Source organism: Mugil cephalus, chromosome 15, assembly GCF_022458985.1.
Source record: "Mugil cephalus isolate CIBA_MC_2020 chromosome 15, CIBA_Mcephalus_1.1, whole genome shotgun sequence".
NCBI lineage: Eukaryota > Metazoa > Chordata > Actinopteri > Mugiliformes > Mugilidae > Mugil > Mugil cephalus.
Window position 1 is genome coordinate 19272466 of NC_061784.1, and position 22819 is coordinate 19295284.

The 22819-nt window shown below is 39.3% G+C and overlaps 3 protein-coding genes across 7 annotated transcripts; 2 read left to right on the forward strand and 1 right to left on the reverse strand.

Annotated features, from left to right (window-relative positions):
* Window positions 1–1073: 1073 nt before the first annotated feature.
* Window positions 1074–7470, reverse strand: mks1 (MKS transition zone complex subunit 1). 4 transcript variants are annotated; one of them, XM_047607180.1, is made up of 18 exons: window positions 7136–7470; window positions 6527–6648; window positions 6280–6335; window positions 5960–6127; window positions 5370–5467; window positions 5019–5147; window positions 4559–4663; window positions 4188–4296; window positions 4009–4065; window positions 3867–3909; window positions 3722–3784; window positions 3557–3627; window positions 3399–3468; window positions 3215–3322; window positions 2884–3017; window positions 2439–2521; window positions 2080–2177; window positions 1074–1581 (listed from the first exon to the last, which is right to left on the reverse strand). In XM_047607180.1, exons 1-18 carry the CDS (start codon window positions 7210–7212, stop codon window positions 1478–1480), a joined length of 1695 nt encoding a protein of 564 aa, XP_047463136.1. In that variant the 5' UTR covers window positions 7213–7470; the 3' UTR covers window positions 1074–1477. The 4 variants fall into 4 exon arrangements, with proteins under 4 accessions (XP_047463136.1, XP_047463137.1, XP_047463133.1 ...); XM_047607181.1 differs by having other exon boundaries at window positions 6280–6332; window positions 7136–7469; XM_047607177.1 differs by having other exon boundaries at window positions 5370–5470; window positions 7136–7469.
* A 1047-nt stretch (window positions 7471–8517) lies between these two features.
* zw10 (zw10 kinetochore protein) lies at window positions 8518–16783 on the forward strand. Its single transcript, XM_047606871.1, has 16 exons — window positions 8518–8741; window positions 9643–9777; window positions 9892–9993; window positions 10092–10169; window positions 10679–10838; window positions 11122–11274; window positions 11355–11552; window positions 11674–11810; window positions 11934–12116; window positions 12593–12816; window positions 13057–13128; window positions 13222–13391; window positions 14555–14685; window positions 14819–14950; window positions 15075–15277; window positions 16150–16783. Exons 1-16 carry the CDS (start codon window positions 8637–8639, stop codon window positions 16268–16270), a joined length of 2304 nt encoding a protein of 767 aa, XP_047462827.1. The 5' UTR covers window positions 8518–8636; the 3' UTR covers window positions 16271–16783.
* A 1260-nt stretch (window positions 16784–18043) lies between these two features.
* On the forward strand, window positions 18044–22230 carry LOC125021060 (G protein-activated inward rectifier potassium channel 3-like). Of its 2 annotated transcripts, XM_047606873.1 has the most exons (3): window positions 18044–18199; window positions 19931–21131; window positions 21763–22230. In XM_047606873.1, exons 2-3 carry the CDS (start codon window positions 19958–19960, stop codon window positions 21966–21968), a joined length of 1380 nt encoding a protein of 459 aa, XP_047462829.1. In that variant the 5' UTR covers window positions 18044–18199; window positions 19931–19957; the 3' UTR covers window positions 21969–22230. The 2 variants fall into 2 exon arrangements, with proteins under 2 accessions (XP_047462829.1, XP_047462828.1); XM_047606872.1 differs by lacking the exon at window positions 18044–18199 and having other exon boundaries at window positions 19788–21131.
* Window positions 22231–22819: the final 589 nt, after the last annotated feature.

Here is a 22819-nt window from a genome sequence, read left to right on the forward strand (position 1 = left end):
AGGTTCACAATTCGATATCAGTCTCTACAAACTGTATATCTAAACTAGGATTGTGTTTTGCATTTGTATACGACTAAAATAAGGCTTAACTGGCTATTGAAGCACAATTTCCCACTATCTCAAACGCAGCAAGTACTTGGGCGTAATGAAAGTGGAAATTGGAGATTCAATCAGTAATCATTGTCAGTATTTGTATTAAAAGTAGAAGTATAAATAACACTGAACTGTAGTTTTCATTGTGGGATAATAGTACATCCAGTAACTACTGATTTATGTTATTAGACTGTTGCTAATGATGCATTACAATACCAAAATAATAATCCAAAATGGAATTATTTTGAACTTAAACCTTTGCTGTTGTGTTTGGCAGAGTAATTTATAACATGAGTGTGTTTTCATATATGTAAACTCTGAAACTACTATCTCAAGCTGGGGTGTCAAACTCATTTCTTAGCTCAGGGGCCACATACAGTCCAGTTCTCTCAACGTCTCGTACTAAAATAGCAGACAAATAGGAATAGCAGCAACGTTAATGCAATTAAAGTCTCTGTGTAATTTTTGCACTTCATTAATTCACGGTGTGGAGCAGATTAAATCCTCTGGTGCGCTGCTTTTGGCCCGCAGGCCTCGTGTTTGACACACTCAGGTAAAAATGCTATACTATCTAAACAGAAATGTTAAGTAGGTAGAGCATATGTCCCTAATTAAAGTGCATGTTGTGCGACAAAATGTGGCACGAACTACAGTAAGTAGAACTCTGTAGCGGTTGAACTCATAATGTAAAGTGTCTATTGTCTCATCCTTTTATTATGCAATGGTTTTGAATGGTCAGATAATAGAAATCACACAGTGACATGTGTCTCAGAAACCGAATGATGCTTCTCACTAAATTAAATCCCTCTTGCTGTCACATTTACTGAGAACAGGATAGAAATAATTGGACCAACAATCGAGCAATAATTGTTGACAGAACATAAATATGTCCCTCATCTATCACATACCAAAGATACCGCATGCATTTAAGTAAATTTGTGAATGAATGAGCTATAATCAATGGACAAAATGCACCAAGGTAGAGTATAAAAAGTTTATATTACAGAAAATATGATTGTCGTATTTAAAATCACCAATAGAGAATATAAAAACAAAATTACAAAAGTTAGAGAAGGTAAAGTTAACTTTCTGTTACATCTGAATTCACAATCTTCACTTTCTACACTCAAATCTGGCCAAACAGTAACTTCACAAACAATTTCTTGCCAGATAAAACCATACTTCGTAGGCATCCTGGCATTACCTCCTATTAACGACCACTTATATTCACATTTACACTAAGTTATCACTCTGCCCAGCTTCAAGAATGTTAGATCTGTAGAAATATAATAAAGTATTAAAACATTGTTTTCTTCTTTCTGAGCAAAACTATCAAGTTAAAGTCTATCAAAGTCCATTTTTAGTCCTACTCCAGTTGTCAGACCTACGTAGAAGCCTCGATGCGGAGTTGGGAAGTGGTGGTGACTAGATCTCTTGGAAGACTTTCTCTGGCCTCTTGCATCTTTTTCCTGGCCCTCTGAAAAGCCTCTGAGGGAGAGAGAAAGACTACTAAGCATTCTGTAATATATTATAATAGATAGTGACAAGTATTTGCTTGTTTGTCTAGACCATTTTTAGGGTTTAAAATGTCCGTCTGTGATAAAATGACAAAATTATTAGCACAACAGTAGAAAATATGGGGTTTAAACACAATATTTTTAACGAGGACATACACTAACTCCCCTAAAATAGAGAGAGAAGAGAGGGGGGGTCGCCTATTAAGAGTCTGCAGGCTCTGTTCAGTCCAAAAGGAGGGACAAATATTACAGAATGGTGTTGTCCCTTATCTTATTGAGCTACAGTAGCTGGACATTAAATCACCCCTGAAGCCCTGGGCCTAGAATCACCCCCCGAGTACTGGAAGCAAGTTGTGTCTTTCTAAATAAATTCATCTCCAGCTATATTTAGTCTTCAAACACATTTTTAAACCTCCAGAAGCTGAGTTCAGTGGACACTTAAAACCTAATTCTGAGTCAGTTTCTTTACCCAGGATGGTGCAAACAGCTCCTTGCTGACTGAATCCTCCCAGCTGATCAAAAACTTTCTGTCTCCTCTTCTTCATCACGGCAGCATCAACAAAGGCCCTGAAACAACATCATGGAAACGTCAAACTAAAGTGAACTATTTCACACAAAGACAGTTTGTGTTTTCAGCATCTACACAGACACGTTTTCTTTACAGTAATAGTGTAATAAAACATTTGATATTTAATTAATTATCTTCCACATAAGCAGCGAGCCCAGAGCCAGAGTAAAGACAGGAAGGTGTTGACAATTACAAGATTACAACAATTAAGATAAAGTCGAATGCATAATAACAGGTGGTTGAATCCCTCCTGTACTTACTTGGCTTGTTGAATGCAGTGCAGATTAAAAGTGACGCAGCCTGAGGTTTCAGTGCAAAAGCCGAAGCGACTCATCCTCTCCCCCTGAAACCATATGTAGAAGTATTAAAATACAACTTTAACAAAAAATATTTAAATGCATCAGGGAACTGTGTCCACTGTGTTTGTTAAAAAAAAAACTGTGTTTATTTCAATAAAACAACACTGTACATTTAATATATATATAAAACTTACATAGAAAAGACTATTTTAACAATAAACTGGTTAAGTATTCAGTATGTTTTATAATCAGCTGCAGCATATTTAGCAGCTTTTTTTATTTTTAATTAGGATTGTTGTTTTTTTATTTGAAAATATGAATCTTAAACATTAAATATAACATTAAATCAGGCACAAATATACATATACACAGTATCTCCAGAGAGCGCCTGCAGATTTAAGCCCACCTTGAAGGTCCCTGGTATTCTGACGTAGCTGAGGTCTTCGAGCTCCGGAGAGCCGCCGATAAAGAAACGTCTCAGTGCGGAGACAGTCCCGGTCTGAAGGGGTCTCCACGTATGACAAGTCATTGTGTGTTTACCTGGCACATGCACAGACGAAATATGTTGGTTAGTAGAAATAATCCGAACAATGACAGTAAATAAGCAAAATAATACACAATCCTCAAACCAGACAAATTATAATCAGATAATTTTCCTGACATTAGATTAAGCAGAAAAAAAACCTCTGAATAATTAGAAAATTTCAATCTTCTGGGTTTTAGTGCACACAACATACCAGGCATGGCAGGAAAAAGCAGATAGCCATAACCTTCAGTGCGATAGCGTTGCCAGGAGTCCAGAGAAAGAACCTTGAAGTACAGCACTGGCCACTGAGGAATCGATTCTGAAATGAAAAATATAAAATAATCAGTCTAATCTTTAAAATCACTTAAATGTGATATTAAATGGCCGACACTGACCCTCGGTCTCTTTTTCAATCATGTAAAAAGCCTCAAAGCTGAACGGGTGGCTGAAGAAAGCTACGTTTTCCTGTTGACAGAGAGAAAACGAATGGCTTAACAAATCCAAGCACCGCTGCTCTGAAGCTAATGATAAATGTCTTGGATTAAATACGCACCGTTCCTAATGTTTTGGTCCGACAGGTCTGGGTAACCCCTGACAGAGACTGGAAAGGCAAACTGGACCAATCTTAAACAAACACACAGGAGTCAAAGTGGCAAATTAATAGGTTGGAAAGCACATAATAGTATCATATGCTATGTACTACACTACGTATACTCACTATTGGGCAGCTCCATGAAGAAGTGGATGTATAAATTATCATATTCAAAGCCTTCAGCTGAGACTGATGGAGAGAAGAAGAAGTTAATTAAATGCAAAAAAAAATGTAAGGAATCTGTGACAATCAGCTCCATCTTCCTACTCACCTATCTCTCCATTCATCAGGTAACGCAAAACACCAGCAGGAGGCTGGAGGAGAGAGATTTTTTTGACTGTAGGTCAGACAAAACCAACCAATCTGAATTTGTAACCAACAACTCTGGGAAACTATAACAGGCATTTAATTACCATTTCAAAGTCCTGTCCAACGAGGCTAGTGAGGTACTCCTTGTGCCTCACATACAGCTAGAAATACAGAAAATGTATGTGAATGTGGATGTGTTCATGTCACTCCATGTCCATGAAGCATCAACAGTGAATGTTATAAATATCTGGTCCTGACGAAGCAGCGGAGGAGATGAACTCACGTCTTTGTACATGTTCTGCTCCCGCTCTTTGTCGTCTGGTTTCATGGTTGTGGACACGTTCTCCACAATAAGGCGCCAAATTTCTCTCTTCTCCCCCTCCATTATAATCCTGCAACACACACCGCAGGCAACACACGGGCTTTAAACTTTAATCCTAGCAGTAAAGATCAATTTGGTTTTATCAGACAAAACCGTAAAAGCTTAATTATTCTTTAGATGATACATTAAAACAGTAAACAACATTGTTGGTAGGACACTATAACCAAGGTTTGTGCCTGTTCAGTCCGTGTGTGTTAAAGTGTTTTTTCCTATGTGTGTTAGTAGTAAGTAAAGAAAAAGATACTGTGTGTCCAGTGCTGCTGTGATCTTGCCTGTAGGGATCTTTGCCCTTATTGAAATCAGGTTTTACGACGATCGTTCCATTGCCATCTGTTTTTATGGTCACCAGCAAACACTCATTCTCTTTCTGACCCAGCCTTAGAGATAAAACACATAGAGAGGACAACAACAAGTGAAATATCTGCTGTCTGCTGTGGACTGGTAAAACATCAAGTACAGGTGAAGCCTTCCTCTAAAGAGCACAGAGCAGATCTGAGATACAACATATTCACTATAAAGACATTCAGTTCCATCTACCTAATTTACTTAAATATACATTAATGTGTCAGCAGGATAAATTTAACAAGAATGATAATATTTCATGCAAATCTAAAGGCCTGATATATTATCTTATATATTATATAATATATTATATGTAAATACTAGGTAGAGCCTGAGGCAGGAGACTAATGGATGAGTCCAGTTTTTATTTTTCCGTGGTTATGGTTTCACCTTCCACTGGGACCGAGGTCTCCCATGATGTGCATGGCCTGCATGGCATTATTCACCACGTGACTGCTCTTCACAAACTCTTCTGTCGGCTCCCAGTTGATGATTTTTGACTTAGGAATACTAGAATCCCTAAAAAAAAAAAAAAACATTAAATCAGACAGCTGTTTAAATCAGTTCATGCTGCATGGATTAAAATTTAGTCTTAACTCAACTTATGTCAGTTCTGATTTGTTCCAAAGCCAGAAATGTACTTACAAACGAGACTCCAAACAGTTTGGAAAAAGGCAAATAACATAAATTCAGTCTGAGGTTATAATTTCATTTGAAAACATAAGCAGGTGTTGCACATACATGGTGCGTCGGTCTTGACGTCTGTGTCTCATGTGGGCCATCCTTTCAGCCAAGAAGGTGGGGCTGGATTTGGTTGTGGTCAGTAAGTCAGTGGAGTGCTGCTTCAAAGACCAGCGACAAAACACAACTTACAAAGCAGTTTTACATTTATTTTGACAGAAAAAGAAACAATTTATGAGGAAAAAAGTATGGTCTGGTTCATGTGTAAAGTGACAAACAGCAGGGAAACAAGTATTGAGCGACTTACATGTGAATTTTTTGCAAGTTTCTTGACAATAAAGAAAAATATTGAACACCATCAGCCTTTGCCTTTAAAATAAAAAATCCCGAGCCTTTGCTGTCATATGTTGTGGAGTATGTACAACATCTTTGGAGTGCACTTCAACTATTAAGTCAGTCAGTCTCAAGATTTCATGAAAAAGAAGACTCACACTTTCTAAGTCTACAGCTTGTTTTCAGTCTGAATCAATTATTCATACAATACTTTATTATTATAAAAAATATTCAATCAAATTACTTCAGAAGCAGCAACTATTTGTCAAAAATAAAACATTTAATTCTGAGATGATAAAGTGTAGACTGCAGCTTACCAGTTGGTGGAAAGGGAGACAGTTGGTGTAGCGGTCATGATCAGTGTACGTGAAAATCCTGTTATTGCGTCGACCCTTGCCTCTGTTTAGGGCCTTGACCTCTGTGTGGTACTGACGGTCCAGAGGGGTCTGACACGCTGCCTCGTTCTGGAACAGCTCCATCTCGTACTGGAGCCACAGACAGAGGAAGACGATGGTGGAGGATAAGAAGAAGTTCATACAAAGAGCAAACTAAATTCTGTCAAGGCGATAGCAAAAAAAAAATAAAAAAACTCTGACTCTTGCTATAGGACAAGAGTATTAAAGATGTAAAACTGTACCTGACTGAACAGTTTCTCCTGCCAGCCCACCACCAGCTCCTCCTCATTATCACCTGCTGACAGAATAACATAAATGTCATGTTATTAAAGTATGCTTTAAAGAAACCCTCTACCCCAAAATATGCAGGAGCAAACTAAACATAATCTCTACTCCATTCATGCCCCTGTTCTGGTGTGTGATGTAATCTGCAAAATTTACTCTCACCATCAGCATCCCTCTGAGTCACTGTAGTAGAGATAATCTTACCTTTCTGGCTTTGCGATGTGAGGGTCTCTAGTTCAATTTCTCCTCTGTCTTGCTGGGACAGAACCTGCTGCTGGAGGTGCTGAGAGAGGGCTGCTGTGGAGGTCACCCTCTCTATGCGCACCCTAAAATAGGAATCAATCAGTCAATCAAACTTTATTCAGGGCAAATTAATTTAAACACAGAGATTTGAATTGAATGTCAGTGGTTTCCACAGTCTCAGTAAAAAACTGCATGTCGCATTCATTATTGCATAAATCTGTACATGAGGTTTCTTATACAGCTGGACAGGTGGATACACTAATATAGTGAGGATCACCAAATCACCTGCATACATCAGGTGATTCATTATGGTGTGACCAGCCACACAGCCTGTTCTGCAGCTATTCAATAACTTAAATAGATAATAATGACTGCATAGCTCAGAGGCATCAATGAAAACCATAAATACAAATTGATACGGCTTTGAAATAACGTGGTTTGTTGTTAGTAGTAGTAGTAGACTCTTACAATGAGCAACAATACAAACCACAGAATCCGAGTAACTATGTTAACTCATTTGATGGAAGTTGTGTAGCTAAACTAATTTATACGTTACCATCAGCTACTTACTTTACTCTCAGGTTTTTGACAGCATCCCGGGACCGATACACGGCTTCTCCGGTGTCTGTGTTCCAACAGTCTGCCATGAATATTTATTTACTAGGGCAACATTTACAAAACGGTAACGTTAAACGATCGGTCGTAGCTACCACCAGTTCCGTTAGCTGTAGCACACAGGTTATTTTTTTTGTTTGTTTTTTTCACTTGCAGTGGGGTAACTAGACGCTCTAACGTTTGCAAATGTTAATGTACAAAAAGGAAAGAAAAAAAAATACTAAAAAAATGTTTATGTAGGGTAACTAACAGGCGTAGAAGTCAAAAGGAAAACACGGCTAACGAATAATGAATAGTTGTCGTTGCCATAGAGATTCAGAGGGCCTTCTTCTTCGTGGTCCTATTTGTGGTTGCTACCAAAAACAGCTTTTTCGGGAGCACTACCGCCACCTACTGACATGTAATGGCGTGAACAACGACAGAAAACAAGAGAGGCAACAATTTCTTCTGATCATTTTAAAATTCAGTCTTTTTTTTTAAATAATTGTTTTAATAATTATACATTATAATCATACATAATCGCTTATTCGTGCCCATCAATTCCATGGACAAATTCGGCCTGTTTTATCAAATGTATGGACTAGCTTACCCCGAAGAAGGTCATCTTGGCTAAAACATGTTGGCATGATTTTAAGTGATAGCTGCGTTAAAATAAAGGGTTTTTATTGCACAACTCCTCTTGAGTGCCTCAGGTGCCTGCTTATATGCTTCAACTTAGAGATTCTTAAAACTGAAGAACACTAGAGGAATATATTGTGGCACTCTTGGTAGTTTGTTTGTGGCTTTGTGTGCAGTGGGGGTTGTACTATGAGCTGTGTTGAAAAGTCACCAAGTCGCCAACTATGGCACTAACAAAATATAGACGGGTAGGGATTTAGTGAAAACATGTTCACAAAATGTATTATGGGAAAGTAAGATTTTAAATTATCCAGTCCTTTCCATTTAATTATAGTGTACTGTAGTGTATAAATTATACATAATGCATTCATGCATAGATTATACTCCTGAACTAAAATGTATTAGTATTAGTAGTAATAGTATTAACAGTATTCACCTGTTCCTGTTCTATATTCTTACTTATGGAAATACCTTTTTATTTGTTTGTTTGTTTATTTTTTTACAGCTACTTTCCTGTTTGTTCCTGTTTTATCAGTGTCCCAGTTTCTGATATACTTTTTGCATGTGGCCTTTTATACTTTGATATAAGGTTTCTTTCTTTTCACCACAAGTCATCACACGGACTTGTAATACCCCCACATAACCTTTGGTGGTGCTGATCGCATGATATGGTTGAGATTTGTCATTAATTAACAAACGTAGAAGAAGGCGGTTGGAGGCGGGTCCAGTCACGACCAATCAAATCGCCTGGCGGGTCCTGGACCTTCTGAGTTGTTGTTGTTATCAGAAGTTATTATAGTTTTCCTTAAATTTTATTAACAGTCCCGTTACAGCCAGCATGGCGTCGTTTGTGACCGAAGTGCTTGCTAGCTCCGGCAAACTGGAGAAAGAGGATCTGTCCAGTAAAATAAGCAAAATGTCACGCAAGGTGGAAGACACGAAGGTAAAAGCACTAGCTGGCTTAGCATGAGCTAGCGTTAGCTGTTAGCTTATCATCGAGATTTTGGGCGCTAAACTTAGCTAATGTAACGATACGATCTGAAGTAACACCCAGCTGCAAATAAATATTAACCACACTTATGGGTAGCACAGAACAGACTTTCCCGGGGATTCAAAGGGAGTTACATCATCTTTGTTAGCATGCCTGCTAGCTAGCCGTATGTTGCGCAGACTCAGTGCTGACACATAAGCTACGTGGCTCCCTTGCATGCAACATATTTGAATTGAAACATTAAGAAGGTAGCTCAATTTACTTAAATAACAGGACGTAATATACTAACTGTATTAACTTAGGTATTGGAAGTCATCCTTGATAGGGAGACTCTAAATTATACCCACGAAGAAACTGTTGAAGGTGTTTTAGTTTAACCCAAATAAATATTTCAGGTCTTGCAATGACAGAACCGGAATCAAGCAAGTAGCTGGAGGATCAGTTGCTAAAAGAAAGATATTTGATTGTCCAGAAATGCACACATGTTGTCAAAAAGACAAGGCAATGAGTCATTGGCTGGAATTGAGATAACACACACTCACTGTTATTTATGAATAATTAGTCCTTTTTATATTGATTAAGTGTGGTCAACCCAGGTAATAAACACTCTGATTGATTGATATCAACTTTTGTTTTAACCAAACTCTTTGATCCATTTTAATTTGATATTCCTCTTTCTACTGACCAATTTTTGCCGTGTGTTTTTATTCACTATTTTAATTCACTTGTTTTATCATTCTTGTGAATGTCATTCATATAGTATATCGTTTTTTTCATTATTTATTTATTTATTTTTGCCTTTTTTATATCATGTATGGTGTTGAGTGCCTCAACGTTTCTTTCTTTTCCCCAGGAAGAACTATGTGACATGATTAACAAGAGGTACAGTGACTTCCTGCCCAGTCTGCAAGCATCTGAAGAGCTGATGGTGCAGGTGGAAGCTGTCTCCAAAGAAATGGAGTCTCTTAAAACGTACATTGAGACTGAGGTTTGTACGAAACCATTTTGTCCCAGAGCAGATCAGACTGGGCTCAGATGTACTCGGGGTGGATTTAAAGCTGATTTATATGTTGTGTTTAACAGTTTGTGTCCTTGAACACAGGTGCAGACGAATTTGCACATCGCTGTGGCTGAGCATATCAAGATGAAGCAACAGCTGGAGAGAAACACCATCATCATAAAAATGCTTGAGCATCTGAAAGAGGTACAGCATGCATGGCTGTCCAGAAAGATAAGCTGCGTGGTTTTGCTCATATTCAGAATGCACATGATTGATTTTGACGTATCTTCTGTTTTCCTCAGTTTCACGATTCAATGGAGGAGTTCAATAAAGCTTTACCCGAGAAGAAGTATGTTGATGCAGCTAAACATCTTGAAAGGGTAAGAGCTGCTGATCTGCTGTGAATTTACCTGCAGTTAATGGCTTATTCATGCAGTTGGTCAGATGCCCCTGTGGTGCAACAATAAAATGTTATTTTACCTCACAAACCCAACATATCACTCTCATTCAGTGCTGTATGCTGTATATGAAGCTTATTTCCAGACAGAAGAATTTGGCATATAATTAATAACCAGCACCTAGTCTGAAACCTTAATCTGCAGTTTGCAATTAGCAATGTCACCTTAAATTGATCATATGAAAGAAGAGTTTGGATAAATTTTGTAAGCAGCTGTATTGATTCTTATAGACAATTGACAATGTATAAAAAGGTGTGTGTATGTTAAAAAGAATTCATACTCTAAAATTAGACAGAAATCTGATTAAAAATAGACTACGTATACGATTTACTGACCTGTTGGATACAGTTTAGCATGTTTTACCTGTGTAACCCAGTTCCTCTGGTTTATTAAATGTACTGATTGATGGGTCACATTTTTGTGTTTTCCAGGCAAGGGGCAGCGTGGATTCACTGAAGGAATGGAAAACTTCTAAGACGACCCTGCTCAGTGCTCTCAGCTCTGAGTTGACAGTGCAAAGAGAAAACCTCATTTACCACCTGGGGGATGAGTGGAAGCGCCTCGTCATTTGGAGTTTACCATCTTCAAAGGGTAAGACGTCCTAAGAAAACATCCGTGTGGTACAAATACACCTGTATCAAGTGTGGCCAGCACCTAGAGGGAGTAGAAGTGTTTTTGTCTATAAATACGACCATGAAATCAGTTATTAATTGTTATCTTAAAGCCACACGAGTCTGCTTTTTTTGTACTAAGTAGCTCTAAGCTTAGTTTGAACATATCTCTGACTTTTCCTTTGTTGTGTATGTTTCAAAAACACAACTACAAACTTATTTGATAGTTGAGCCTGACTGTTGGATGTTTGTTGTTTCTCCAGAACCTGCAGGTCTGAAGTCCTTCCTTAAGGTGGAGCTGAACCTGAGAAGTGCTTGCAACAAGGATGAGGAAACGAAACCTCCCGCTCTGCTGCGCTGCGTCCTGCAAGCTCTGGCCATCCAGGGAGACCTTCAACACAAGATCAAACTTTTCAGTAAGAACTAGAAAGCAGCTGATTTACCAGCTCAGATGATCTATAAAGTGCAGTGCATTCAGCGTGTCTCTGTTGTTCAGGTCAGGTCCTTTTGAAGAACGTGCTGAAGCCACTGGTGATGTACGCGTCGCTGTCAGTGAGGGTGACGGAGCAGCAGGCGGAGGGAACCACTCTGGCCTTGCACTGTTTGGAGGAGAGCAGCGAGGAGCGATCCACTCCTTCACAGGTCTACAGCAAGCTGCTCATTGTACTCACGACGCTGCACACGCACCTGCTAGGTAAAGTGCAGCTTGTGGTTGCACAGAAATACTGAATGAACCATGTTTGCGACGAATCTTCTGTTGTTGGAAGGTTACTCTGTGAGTAACTCTGACTCTGTGTTACTCTGGTATTTTGCAGACGTGTCCATTGGTGACAGGAAGCTTTCGTCTGACTTGGGGGAGCTGATTTGGGTGGAACTGTCTCAGTGCATCATCCATGAGTGTTTGGTCTACTCCATTCCCACCAACAGCAGCCAGCTGGAGAAATACAACACTGTAAAGACCAATCAGCTGTATCATAAAAATAACATTTTGTGCCACATGGAGTAAAGATAAAGAGACAACTTTTCCAGCAAAGTCTGTTTATTAAAGTTGGATCTTTTCTGAACTTATTTCCAGGTGATCAAGGAAACGGAGGAGTTTGAGAAGTCTCTAAAGGACATGGACTACCTGCAGGGCGATTCCACAGACCTGCTCAAATATGCCCGGGATGTAAACTGTCACTTCGCCAGCAAGAAGTGCCGGGACGTCATCGTGGCAGCCCGCAAACTCATGACCTCCAAGATGCACAACACTGTCAAGGTACTGTTCACAAAAAGAAGTAAACGACAACAGAGAATAAGGGTAAACTCACACTAGGGCCAGTTGTCTCTTACTGTGCTGAGGCACGAATGATCCAACTCAACCAAATCTGTTATATTTTTTGTATCGTAATGTTTGTACATTGTTTTATATTAGTCTTTTTTATTGTACTGTGTTGACCTTTTTATACATATATATATATATATATATATATATATATATATATATATATATACATACATACATATATGTTTGTTGTTGGGGACTGTGGATGAAATTTAGCATGTAATGCTAACTCTGTCATATTAACAATACATCATGTATTTATGGTTCATTAATATGCACTGTTCTGACAAAATAAAGCAATAAATAGATAAAGAAATAAATGACCCTGTTTGCCCTGGCCCACACTCACATTACCCACGCCTTTTTGTCAGATGTCTTATTTACTGTCCAATTCTTTCTCCCTCTGTCAGATCACACCAGACTCTAAGCTGCGTCTCTCCAAGCTCCCTCCTCCGAAGTCAGAGGTGAAGGTGAAGAAGGAGACGACGAAGGAGGAGGCGGCGATGGAGAACCCAAAGCAGCTGTCTGCGTGGAGCCTGCGTCTGCCGGCCTGTCGCATCAGCGAGTCGGTGCAGCAGCTCATGGACCTGGCGCTCAACACCCTGTGTGAAGCCGTTGGAAGCTCCACACAATGGTATGTTAGTCACAGACCCTCCCCGCCAGCTGTGTTGACCTCAGCAAAAATCGCATTTGACTGTGGTTTTCTAAACTGAAATTCCTTCCTGATGGTCTTGTAATTTGATGTAGTAGTTTAAACATGATGTCGAGGATTTTATTGTTTCAAAACTGTGAATAAACGCAGGTCAGAATGGTTTAAGGATGAAGCCTTATCAGATCATTATCTAATCAGCCTTTATGCTGTTGTTCCTTTCAGTGCTTTACAGCTCTTCTTTACCGTGAGAAACATTTTCCAGCTGTTCTACGATGTTGTGCCCACATACCACAAGTAAGAAAGTTTCCATCTAATAACACGTGCCTCACCAAAAACCAGCACTTCTCCTTATGGTGTTCTGTTTTTATCCATGCTTCTCAAATCCAGGGAGAACCTTCTCAAGTTTCCTCACCTCGCTGCCATCCAGCACAACAACTGCATGTACCTGGCTCACCACCTGCTCACCCTGGGCCACCATTTCAGAACTCACCTGCCGCAGCCCCTCAGCGAGGGAGTGGCAACGTTTGTAGACATGGTGCCGGGATTCAGGAAACTGGGTGAGTGAGGAGTTCTGTGGTGTTTAAAACGTTTGTCTGTAAGATGAGCTTCTTCTTTGATTTCAGAAGTTTAATGGATGAACGTTCATGGTTAATGTTTGTGGAGGTTCTCAGTCATCCAAGTTATTATATATTCAAAAGAGTTTTATTTTACATGCATCACAAGTGGCACCATTGGTCCAAAGTTTCCTCTTCTTCAAAATAAATATCACCTTTTATTCTGAAGATATATAATTTGAGCACATTCACGTCAACGCTACGTTGGAACAAGAAACATCAGCAGTGAGTCTATGTCTGTTTATGTAGAATACATCGATGCTTCACAGTGAAAGACTCAGACTGTCAGGAATGTGGAAAGTCCAAAGAGTGTATGAATTTCTGTAAACACAGACCCAGTGAGTTGTACCCTTTAAAAATGAGACCATGCAACAGCAGCTAAGCACGAGCTGCTGAGAAGACAAGATTAGCTGGTTTCTGACCTCAAAACACGTAGATTTCCATCAACATTCTCCTCTCAAAGTGTAAGAAATGTTTTGCAGATGAATAATAGAGCTTAATTTCTAATTAATAAACTAATTGGTTTGCACAAGTCATTGATGGTAAATCATGTTAAACACCTTCTCTGCTAACTAATGGCAGAATATAATAAACAGCATCTTACCTAATTAGGTTTACACTGAAATGTTTAATGATGATTATATTTGAATAAAGGTTTAAAAGATAGAAGTAAAGAAAAGTAGAAAAGAAAATAGAAGTTATGTTTTCTGACAGATGGATGGACAGATATAGATACCTAGATACTTAAATACTTAGATACTTGGATATATAGATACGTAGATACTTTCACAGTTGCAGCAGCAACATAGACGCACTCAACATACCATATGTAATATATAACAAATAAATAATAAAAGATAAAATAGAAAAAGATCTATATATACAATATGTACAAGATGAATAAACTAATTGAATATTACAAAAACAAAATTGCAATGAAATGAAATAAATTTACGACCAACAACCATGTGTAAAATGTGCAGTAACAATAAGTCCAGTCCAGTGTCTGGAGTTGTATCTGGTTGTTAATTGAAGGACTAATCAAAAAACTTGAGGAAAAAACTAATCTGGTATGTTTATAATCTTTCTGTCATGTGTTCCTGTAGGGGCCCAGTGCTTCTTAGCACAGCTGAATGTTCAGAGAGCTGAGCTCCTGGAGAGACTCTCCACGGCTCACAACTTCAGCAACCTGGATGATGAAGACAACTACATAGCAGCTAGTAAGGCAGTGAGACAGGTGAGAGTATTTGTTTAGGTTGCACTGTATTCCACCTTCCACTCAGCCTTTCTGAAATCACACCTAAATAAATCAGAAACCTCTTCTTTATTATTGTGATTGATCCTTTCCTTCGTGCTTGTGTTTCCTGCAGGTCATTCATCAGTTGAAACAGCTGGGTACAGTTTGGCAGGACGTCCTTCCAGTCAACATCTATTGTAAAGCAATGGGCAACCTCCTCAACACGGCCATCACAGAAGTCATCGCCAAAATCATGATGCTAGAGGTTTGTCTTTTTTTTTCTGTAGCCTGGAACAAATCCATGAGGTTGATAAAATACCTCATACTTTATATGTGATTAATTGGATTTTTTATTTATTTTTTTTTTGTCCCTCCTCTGCTCCGTTCAGGATATTTCCTCTGAGGACGGGGAGCACCTCCACACTCTGTGTCAAAGCATCATTGAGGAAGGCCCGCTGGTCTTCATCCCTCTGGCTGAGGAAAACAAGAACAAGAAATATCAGGAGGAGGTGCCGCTCTATGTGAAGAAGTGGAGCACCTTCAAGGAGCTCGTCATCGTGCTGCGGGCCAACCTGCAGGAGATCGTCGACAGGTACGAAGGACTTACTATGTTAGACATGTAGCACCCACCTAGACCAGACCAGGAACCCCCACCTCATAGCAATGATGCTCCTTGATGACAGCAGCTGTTTAGGAATAACTCAAAAAAAACATGGAGAACAGCACAAGGTGTTGACCTGGCCTCCAAATTCACTACATCCCAAACTGATCACGTATCTGTGGGATGATCCACAGAAGCATTTTCTCAATTTCTTTTAACCGAATAAGCTGGCAGACAAATTATGACTTAAAAAGATTCCTTTAATTATTTCTCAGACAAAAAAAAAACAACACATTTCTGAAGTAGGATTAACTTCAAAACACAAACTATGCAATTAATGCATATTTAAAAAACATATATGTTAAGATAAAAACTGCAAATTATATTTCCTTATTAATAAATTAAAGAGGATCCATTTTTATTTCTCTGACATAGCGTAAACTGAGCAACACAACGTATATGTCCTCTTCCTAAAAGTGCGGCTGAAATTATATTTTATCTTGCAGTGTTTGCATGCTGTTTTGTCTTGTCTGTGATCTTCTTGCGCATTTCATTTTTTTAATGCGCACATGCGTGGTCCAGTTAAAGTCTGATTAAGGTGGATATATGCCAGAGAAAATAGTAACGTCGGTTCATGTGTTTACATGCACTTAAGTTGTCCAGTTAAAGTCGGATTAAGGCAATAATTCTTTTTTCATGTGCATGTAAACATACTGTCTGGCGATGCAGCGTTATGTTCCTTATCTAAACTATTTTGGAGGCACAAGAGCCTGATCAGTTTAGGGTGAATAATATAATTAAGATAAAGTATTGTCTGAAGAAAGAACTCAATAGTCCGATCTGTGTGTGCTTCCTGTCCACAGGTGGGCTGACGGTAAAGGTCCGCTGGCGATGGAGTTCTCCAGTTCTGAGGTGAAGAGTCTGATCCGAGCCTTGTTTCAGAACACGGAGAGGAGAGCTGTGGCTCTGACCAAAATCAAATAGATTCTCGCAAAAACAAACGACCACCAAGAAGAAACTATAGCACTTTTTCCCTCTGTGGAAAATACGAGTCACGCCTTTATTCATTTCCCTTTTCTGTTATGCCTGTAAAATATAAACATATATGACGAACACGGAGACGTGGTGCAGTCGAGGAGGATGTAAGCTGGTTGTAATGAGGGTTCCTTCGTTGACTCCAATCATACCGAGATTACACAAAGGCTTCTTTACATCAGCATCCCTCAGCCGTATAGTAGAGGGGATTTCACCACGACAAAGCCAAACTGTGGTTGTGTAACCAGTGGCTTCGCCATCTGTTCCAGTATTCAGGGTTAACTCAGCTGCAGATTGTCTTTTCTGTACTACCGTCATTTAAGGAAACTAAATGCCTCTAAATGATCCCTGGACCTTTCATTTGTTGCTGCGGATTTTCATGTACAAGCCATTAAACTGACGCTTCCATAATGTATTTATTGTTTGATGAAATAAACCAAAAGAATTAACTTTTTCAAACTATTTTTTTATTTGATTTTGTGATTTTCTTGAACCCGACTTTTATAACCTTGTTTTGAGTTTTGGTTGTATCTGTGTCTTTCATCAGACATAAACAGATCTCAGATAACTTCTAACTGTGTGTAACAGCCACCAGTGAGAGATTAAATGTGTTATTTAGAGCGTTAATCATCCACATAATGGAAAACTCTGGCTTCACTACATAAAACGATAATTTACAAATTTAGAGCCTGTTGGACCCAGTGAAAACACTAGTTTTAAGTCCTAGAAAAAAAATTATATATGTAAAACCCTATATAAATGTAAATCACCATTTAAAACCTGAATTGATCGCCGGCGATCCCTTAAAAATCGCGATATTTGCATTACCGTAATACAAAATAGTTTGCGCTATTGTCAAAGTGATTCTGAACACTGGGAAGTTGTGCTTTTGTCTGGAAGATCTTCGTGACATCTCAATGGTATAACTGAGTTTTTACCAACAAATTCCTCCAAACAACTTCTCTTTCCGTTTTTGTTTTTCGCTCCAAAACTTGCACCCGGCAGCAACGGTGCGTCTTCATTACCGTAACGGCAGCTTTTTGTTCCAGAAAGCGCAACTTCCCAACGTTCAGCCACACTTTGAATTTTGTCCGTCGGTAAATTACGGTAATTCAAATACCACAAGTTTATTTTTTTTTATTTTTTTTAATGCGCAGGCGGATGTTCATTTCTGCATTAGCTGTAAAAAAGTCTGAGCTTTAATATGAGACCAAACTTATACAAACAAACCCTGTAGCTGTTCAGATTTATCTTATTTATTTGCAGCACGTGATGCCTGAGAAGGAGGCTTAGGCTTTAATTTCAGTGCTAGAGAGAAAATTCTCCAATACCGTTAAAAATAAACGAGAGTACGCGCCCAGATGTTTATGAGATCATAGGAAGACTTTTCATTTGAGGGGCTTGACTTTCTCTTTCTGGAGTCTTGTCTCTTGTCTGCAGCGCCTCTGAGGATTAAGCTTAAAAAAAAAAAAAAAAACACATGTATTAAATGTGCTGTGAACACTAATGGTCCCCAAATCCAAAAATGCATTCAAAAAACACAAAATAAATAACATATAATGGAAAGATTCCAGTAACAATTGTTGTGCATATTTATGCTCGTCAAAAGAAGGAGCGTTTCCCTTTTGCACATTTAGCAAACTATATATTGTAAGTAGACAAGCTTAACTTTAAAAGCAATGATATTACAGTAAAGTTCTCAGTTGTCATGTTGTCGGTCTGTGCTGTCATTGGTGCAGGAGGAGGAGACAAACAGCTGGAGCAGCTCATCCCCTCAGACCGTCTCCTCCTTCATTTAATCAACCTCATGACTTAGAGGAAGTTACACTCTGCTGGCAGACGTATCCTCTCTCTCTCAAAAAAAGATGCTTTGCAGAGGTATGTGACGTTTATTCATTACCTCGGCTGAGTTTACTTTTGTTTTTAATTGTTGTCGTAATTAAGCTGTTGCTCGTGACGGGTAATTTGGTACCACTTTATTTAATGGGTCTGGAATTAACGCCAAGGCTCTAAACTTTTTCTTCTTTTTTTTATTGTCATTGATCTTATCTTCACTTTGAAAAAGCAGGAAGCAGTGGCTATTTAAAGATCAAGAAGAGGCCATTTATCTTTTAGTCAGTTATTAGAATAGTTGGCTCTGAGTTTCCTTTAATTATCTTATTGATTAAACTATTTTTTATTTGCTCTAAGTTTCTTGGAAGCAACTAACGGGAGGTGGTCGCTTCCAAACCAAAGAGTTTAAGTTTAAAATTCATAAGTTAAACACAAAAGAAGAGCAAAGTGTTTTTTTTTTAATTTGAGCTTTTTCAAGGAAACTCCTATTTTACCTGCTTTAAATGTTGTTACTTAAGTTATAGAAAATGGTCATAAAATATTTCCATCCAATTTGTATTTGTCATTACCACTCCAAATATTTTAATTATAAATAATTGCATCAAGATATTTTGTATTAGTTAATGTATGAGCAGGACAAATTTTTATCGTCCTCCACATCTCAAAATACAAAAAATAAAAAGACTGTGACTAATTAATACAGGTGCAAGTGGCTCAAAATCATCCAGCAACATTTAGAAATAAAATTAAAATAATAGATATTTATGCTTTGAGTGATTAACTTGAGTAAGAAGAACTTCTTTTTTTATCTGCCTGTGCCCTCCCAATAAACTCCTGCCCGTCCAGTTGCCTCCTCTCAGCAGCTGTGTGCAGATGTTACACATGCGAGGTTCTCAAGAGGCCGGGGAATTTATTTAGCACATTTTACTCGTCCACATCTGGACAAAACTTCTTCTAAGCCTTTGAGGCAAATACAGTCGGTAATCTTTTTAAATCCACTGCGTTTCTTTGGTGTTTCTCGGATTAATTTTGTGGATTGCAGATAATCCCTGCATGTGTAATAAGACCAGAGACACTGATCAGACCACTTCAGGCCGATGAAACCTTGTGCTACGCTGACGAGGAAGTAAAGAAACACTTAACACGTTACGGCTCAGGATCACGGTCAGGGTTTTTTCTTGGAAGCACATTCATTCATTCATTCGTTATTCTGGAGGGCTGCTGTCGTTGGGCCATTCACACTCACACCTAACGAGTAGGAAGGAGTTCTCTCCTTCCCCTTTGCCTTGTCTAAAAAGAAGCAAAGCTTGAAGAAGAGTAATCCTCTATTTTGCACATTGTGGCATTTTTTGCCTATTTTTTTTCTGACATATGACTTTATATGTTAAATGAATGACAGGCCACAAAGCAGTACAAGTTACAAAAAAGAATAAATAAAGTACAAGAAATTATTAAGAAATAAAATGAGTAAATAAATAAATACAAATACAAAAATAGGTAATAAATCTAACACACATTCATATATAAACATACACATACATGCCTTCCTATACATGTACACACATACAATTAAGACATAAAGGAGGTGAATATAAAGCAAACTAGAAATAAAAACGAAGAAGGAACATTTTAATTTTTTAAGGTATTGGTTGGGTACAAATAAAGTAACTTGAACCTGAACTCCTCCACAAGTTGGAGGAAACTTTCAAAGCCTTGAATCTCCGTGTGAATTAATTATTGCATTTCATGAATATTACTCCTTGTTTATCATTTCAGGCTGCAGCTAAATCTACGTTTGCCTCCATGATGATCACAAAGAGAGCCTCTCTGGTCCACAGCTACATCACCTGCCCGACACTCCCATCCTCCCAAGAAGCCTCTCCCGCCCACGACCAGAGCTCCTGCAGCCAAGAGTCCGCTTTGGCCAAGCAAGAGCTTCCCCGGCAGCCCACCATCCAAGCAGATCCCCCGGAAACAGTAGCAGTACAAGAGACCCCCAAACGTCAGCACTCGCATCGCAGCAAAAACCTCAAACGCTTCAGCTCCAGGTGGCAGTCGAAATGCTCCGCCAACAGCAGCAACATATCGATCTCTGCCACGGAGAAGCTCAACATTGCAAAGAGTCACAAGAAGCGCTGCAAGCTGCTGGGCGATGAGCACTCAATGTGCACCACCACCAGCAATCAGAGGCAGCGTTACGTCACCAAGGATGGAAAGTGCAGGGTCAATCTGGGTCGAATCGAAGACAAGAGTCGCTTCATCTCAGATATTTTCACCACGTTAGTGGACCTCAAGTATCGCTGGTTCCTCCTCGTCTTCACCATGTGCTACATCCTCACGTGGGTGGCCTTCGGCGGGATCTACTTCTTCGGCGCTTGGCTGCGAGACGACATCGCTCACGTCCATGACCCCCAGTGGCCTGCGTGCTTTGTGAATGTAGACAGTTTCCTCTCGGCCCTGCTGCTGTCGCTAGAGAGCCAGAGGACCATCGGGTACGGCCACAGGATGGTGACGGCCAACTGCCCCGAGGGCACGCTGCTCCTGATGGTGCAGTCCATCCTCGGCTCCATGATCGACGCCCTCATGGTCGGCTGCATGTTTGTCAAAATCTCCCGGCCGCAGCAGAGGGCCCAGACGTTGATCTTCAGCAAGCACTGCGTCGTGTGCGAGCGCGACGAGAAGCTGTGCATGCTCTTCCGCATCGGCGACCTGAGGGCGAGCCACATGGTGGACGCCAAGATCCGGGCCAAGCTGATCAAGTCCAGGCAGACGAAAGAGGGCGAGTTCATCCCGCTGGAGCAGTCGGAGATCAACCTGGGCTATGACACCGGCGGGGACCGGCTGCTCCTGGTGGAGCCCCAGACCATCACCCATGTCATCAGCGAGAGCAGCCCCTTCTGGAGGGTCGGGGCCGAGCGTTTGAAGAGGGAGATGTTTGAGATCATTGTCATCCTGGAGGGCATCGTGGAGGCATCAGGTTGGGAGAAGTTATTCTTGTGTCGTCATATTTTAACACGACTATGTTTGGTCTCCAACATCTACAAAGAGTCGTTGGATGGAAAGGCCATGCATGGTCTCTGGTCTCTGGTCTCTGGTCAGTGAACACATAGTGACGACCTTAGGGACATTTTTGTCCATTGAGAATATTCCTTTCATTTGCGCATTGGCCCGTTGGATTTGCACATTTTTGTAACATCCTATCTCTACAAATTTGAATAAAATCCACACACACTGACCAATTTTGACTCTTACAACAAATCGTCTGACTAAACTGCAATAAAAACTTAACAGATCAATATTTTTTCTGATTTTGTTCTGCATAAGTCTCACAACTCAACAACTTTAGCATTTTACAAAACTTTACAAAACTATCAAAAATAATTTAATAATTTTGAGTAATTTTAACACTTTAAATGCCAGTTTGATTACTTGAAGTCACTGTTGAAAAAAAAGTCAAATGAGCTATTTTCCATAACACTAATGTTTGGGGCTGGAGCATTTTTTTCAGCTCAGTCTTGGGTATGACCACGACCCTCAGGGTTTATCAGGTGTTTTTTTCCTTATAAAGTGAAGTTTTAGTGACGCTCTCTTGCTCTGTTGTGCTGCAGGTATGACGTGCCAGGCGAGAACATCCTACACAGAGGACGAGATCCTGTGGGGCCATCGCTTTGAGTCGTGCATTTCTTTAGACAAGGGCGCGTTTCGTGTGGACTACAGCGCATTTGACAAAACTTTCGAAGTCCAAATGTCCCTGCTCAGCGCAGAAGACAGAAGCACAGCCAACAAAACCGAGAAGTTATGTTTTAGAAAATGAAAGCAGGTTTTGTTAACATGGTTTATGAATTATTTTAAAAAGTAAAGGATTTACTTTGACTCATTGCAGCCTTTCTTGGCTTCCAGCACCTCTTTCTGTTCATCAATAAGTGCATTATTCCCTGACATCATATATAAATACTAATCTCAAGGTAGCCGTTATTTCTATGGTTTCTCTGTTATATGTAATTATGTTTCCATTTGATCTATTTTACATTAAGAAATGCTTCATATTTCAGAATGAAAATAAACATCCTCCTAAACCCAAATGTCTGTGGTTTTGTCTGGGTAGCTGAGAAAGTAGTAGTGTGGCAAATCTGCCTGTTGACAGTATCTAATCATGTAATTTTGAGGTGGCCTCCATCCACAGATGTTGCTAATAAAACTCTAAACTTCACATCAGTTGTACCATGACCTGGATGACCGAGTAGCTTCACAGACACTGGATTAATTTAAAATCAGGGACGCTGGGATGTTTCTTCTCTGTGCTACTGTGACTAAGTAATTTCCCTTGTGGATTATTAAATTCTAAGTTCATGAAATGCAAATACTTTCATAATAAAATATAAGACATTTTTAAATTTCCTCGTCACAGTAGCACAGAATTAGACCGGAATATATACAAACAATATTAAAGTTGAAAGAATATACAATATAATAATAATAGCACCACTCTGAGGTATATAGTGGAAAAAAGAAATATAAAGACATTCTCTATATATATCATTACTCAGATTATAAAATGCGAGGTAGTAGTTTGTGCAAAAATAAGGCAGTGCAAAAAGTAGATTTATTGGTGCACAGTTAACTTAAAATTTACTTATTTGCACTAAAACAAAGGGAAACACGTTG

Bases quoted from the DNA above. Each gene is read 5' to 3' on its own strand.
- mks1 (XM_047607177.1), bottom strand. From the start codon at position 7,212: ATGGCAGACTGTTGGAACACAGACACCGGAGAAGCCGTGTATCGGTCC. The intron at 4,297-4,558 runs GCAAGATCACAG...TGTGTGTTGCAG, and splicing joins AAGGGCAAAGATCCCTACAG to GATTATAATGGAGGGGGAGA. The intron at 3,628-3,721 runs GTGAGTATACGT...TGTTTGTTTAAG, and splicing joins CTTCATGGAGCTGCCCAATA to ATTGGTCCAGTTTGCCTTTC.
- zw10 (XM_047606871.1), top strand. From the start codon at position 8,637: ATGGCGTCGTTTGTGACCGAAGTGCTTGCTAGCTCCGGCAAACTGGAG. The intron at 9,778-9,891 runs GTTTGTACGAAA...CCTTGAACACAG, and splicing joins AAACGTACATTGAGACTGAG to GTGCAGACGAATTTGCACAT. The intron at 12,117-12,592 runs GTACTGTTCACA...TCCCTCTGTCAG, and splicing joins AGATGCACAACACTGTCAAG to ATCACACCAGACTCTAAGCT.
- LOC125021060 (XM_047606872.1), top strand. From the start codon at position 19,901: ATGAATATTACTCCTTGTTTATCATTTCAGGCTGCAGCTAAATCTACG. The intron at 21,132-21,762 runs GTTGGGAGAAGT...GTTGTGCTGCAG, and splicing joins GGGCATCGTGGAGGCATCAG to GTATGACGTGCCAGGCGAGA.